Raw genomic sequence first — 3,549 nt, 5'->3', positions numbered from 1 at the left:
CTGCTTGACGAGCCTATATTGTGTATGTATGTGACGTCACTGAAGGCCTAAGGTTGAAATGCACGGCCCGCCACTGCTAAGCATATATTAATACATTTTGGTAGAGAGGAATATAGGCCTACTGTCATATAGGTTATGTTATCGGGCATCCTTCTAATTCCCTTGAACAACCAAGATTGAACTTTTGAACTCTTTATAATTTCTATTATCTAGTCCAGTTAAAGTCCAGGGGAGGAAGCCCCATCATAGTAAAGAGGATACTAATGTGATGTGTGTAGTTCTTCATAGCCTCTTCATTTTGCTCTCAAAGTGCACGGAATTGATGGATTTTTAACAGAATGTAGAAAAAATTTCTCCCGGGGGGGCATGCCCCCGGACCCCCCTAAAGGGGCTGTGGTCCCCTTGGGGCTAAGCCCCCCTTGTTCTTGAAACCTAGTGACGCCCCTGTCCGAGCTCATTGAGGATGGACTAATTGCAAAGTGGAAAAACGTTCTTTGGTCTGACGAGTCCACATTTACAATTAAAATGTATCGTTTCAATCACGTTTCATATCTTGTCATCCAAGTAAAAAGCCATCGCGGCATCTACAAGTCGTGAAATCCGTTCATCCATTGTAAGCAATAGCCTTCTTCCTCTTCAGGAGAGATCTTTTAAAACGGCAAATTTAGAACATTCCCTAATAATCATAAGATCGCATTTACTTTTGTTCCTGTGCAGACCAGAGGCTTTGTCCAAGTCTTTATCAACTTTTTTTCCAACAATCTTTATTTAAGTGAAATTACAAATCACAGAAAATTAAACGAACAAATTATTAATACATACACAGTATAAGGAGAGATAAACAAAAAGAAGAGCCAGATCCAGAGGCTTTGTCCAAGTCTTTATCAACTTTTTTTTCCAACAATCTTTATTTAAGTCAAATTACAAATCACAGAAAATTAAACGAACAAGTTATTAATACATACACAGTATAAAGAGAGATAAACAAAAAGAAGAGCCAGAGGATTTCAAACGAAAATTCCAAATAAAGAGCATAAAGTCAGAGTTTTAATTGCTTTCTCGTTTTTGGAAACCATAATAGAATTCAAATATTGCTTGGATTCTGCTTCAAAAATTAAGAAAAGAGGTTTTGAGCGACTACATCTAGAATTGTGGATATAGAACTTAGCGAGAATGATTATTAAATTTATAATGAAGACCGTTTAAATGGGAGGGCAAATTTCCTGACGCCTCTGACGCTCGGTGACGTCTCCACCTCGGAGGCGGAACTTAAGAGAGTATATTTTTGTTTCCCTCCAGGTGCCAGACGGGACTGCACACACAGTCGGACGCCGCAGAGGCAGGAAGAGGCATCATGAATCCGCTGTCTGTTTTGGTTCCGCTTCTCAAACTTTACTACTGTGGAATCAGAGTTCTCATCTACCAGATGTTCCACAGATCTTTTACCCTACCAGGTTGGTTCGGTGATTATTATTTATTATTTTCACCGGCTCGTTTAAAAATTAAAATAGATTTTAGCTTTGATTTGCAGAATATTACACAATAGTAGTAGTAAGAATAAATGGTGTTCATGATATTTTTTTGTGTTTCAAACTTTAAAGTGAATGAGAAATATTTTATTTTATTTTGGATTACTGTGACCTTTTTTCCCCGTTGCTGTATGATGATAAGACAGAGATGACAAAACTACTCATCTCTGTTCTTACAGATAGTTGTGTAAAAAAGACTGGCAGAAGTACAAGTATGATTCACTCTTTTACTTAAGCACAAGAAAAGTTCAATCTTTGAAATCTAATAAGTACAAAAGCAAACATTTGTTTTTCTGCTATAATTATACATTTATATGGTACCTGCTTTGATAATTTAGCACCAGGAAAAAATTACTTCTCCACACAAAATCGTTTTTAATTTTAATTATTAATTTGCCTTTAATCCCTCTAAGGGAAATTCATCTTACACTCTGCTTTGTATATTTTGTAATGCACATCTCACAAACCATCTCACATGCATGCATGCAAGGAGTGTATCTTTTTTTTAACTTTTAAAAATAAGGACCTAGAGGGGAAAAGGCTCAATCTAGTTCATTTTATTTTAAAATATATTACTTAACCTTAAATAACAGGTCAACAAACAATGAAAAAGTAAAATTAACTGATCATTGAAACATGTAAATTTTAAATGTAATGTTCTTCGTAGGGCTGGGTGAATCACAAATGAACTTATTTCCTAACAGTCTATCAATAATTTGTTTTTTTACCTATTTAAAGTAAGAAAAACAGATCAATTGATTTAAGATAAAATTAAAAACAAGTAAATTGATGACAGATAAATAAATAAATACACAACCGCCAAGACGAAAAATACCATTCAAAATATATGGTCGTATCACATTTTTGTGTTCTAAACTTCCTCTCAAGTGCTGGTAATATTGTCACAAACCAAACATCAGACTGTAGCCTCTGCCGACAGAATGCGGAATGACAGGGTTGGGGTTAGCTTGCTTCCCGATTTTTAAAAAAATAAATATTATATTGAGTGCAATTTACATTGCAATAGATCAAATGTCTATCGTAATTGATATTGAGTTGCTGCCCAGCTCTAGCCGCATGCATGCAGATATCTGTTTCCATGCATTTTTTTTCTTTATGTTACAGTGAAACATAGCCAAACCGTACCACTACAGAACAAAAAAATCTGAATTGTGTCACTTGAATGATGCTGTGCAAATCTAGCTCCTGCGGATCTGTAAAAAAGTGTTCAAAGGCTTTGAATCTATGAATCTAATGACAAGGCCTCAATGGGCATTAAAATGTCTTATATTTTACAATTTATGTTTACATATACACTATACTTTTTGTTCTTCTACTTCTCCCTTTCATAATTTTTGCTGCTGTAAATTGGGAATTTCTCCATTGTGAGACAAATAAAGGTTTTCTTATCTTATCTTAAATCAATCTTTTTTTAAGAACTAACGCGATCAGCACAATTTTATGATTCTAAATACTCTAAAATCTAAAAAAAAATAATAATGCTAGCAGAACCAACAAAACTTGAATATCACCTTGGACTGATGAACTGTCAAATGCATCACTGACACAGAGAGACAGAACATTTACGCACTCATTCACACACTGCATGCAGCTAAAGAGAAGTCGATACTCGAAATGGGTTTGTCTTTTACGCAATCAGTCCTAATTAGTTTGTTCTTTACACAATCTGATTCTTTGGGAGAGGTCAGATTAGCGAAGTGGTGGAAGAAAAAAAAAAAGACCAAAAAATAGTGTGGTGTTGAATGTGAGTGTCACAAGGGAGGGCTTTATGCACTAGGGATTTAGTGCGCATAATCTGTACAACAATGCTACTTATTTAAATACTTGCACGGGGTTAATCTCAAAGCATGAAAAACAGGTCAAGATTAACTACGGACCAACTTTCACACTGTTTTTTTTTTTTTTTTTTTTTTTTTTTGGTGCCGCTTAACCCAATTGGCGTCGCAGTTATGCTGTAGTCTGTCCCGTCTGACTTTGCATAAGAGACAAAGAACCATTC

General features: G+C 35.3%; 1 protein-coding gene across 1 annotated transcript in view; it reads left to right on the top strand.

The window, feature by feature from the left end:
* The first annotated feature begins 1,299 nt into the window (after window positions 1–1,299).
* dhrsx (dehydrogenase/reductase (SDR family) X-linked) overlaps window positions 1,300–3,549 on the top strand; it is a 6,803-nt gene continuing 4,553 nt past the window's right edge. The window contains exon 1 of the mRNA XM_019868097.1: window positions 1,300–1,454. Within this exon, the coding sequence (XP_019723656.1) occupies window positions 1,355–1,454 (100 nt within the window). The 5' untranslated portion in view covers window positions 1,300–1,354. The remainder of the gene's footprint in view (window positions 1,455–3,549) is intronic.

The sequence above is a fragment of the Hippocampus comes genome, unplaced genomic scaffold (assembly GCF_001891065.2).
Source record: "Hippocampus comes isolate QL1 unplaced genomic scaffold, H_comes_QL1_v1.1 scaffold157, whole genome shotgun sequence".
Lineage (NCBI taxonomy): Eukaryota > Metazoa > Chordata > Actinopteri > Syngnathiformes > Syngnathidae > Hippocampus > Hippocampus comes.
This window is presented reverse-complemented; position numbering and strand designations above follow the sequence as displayed.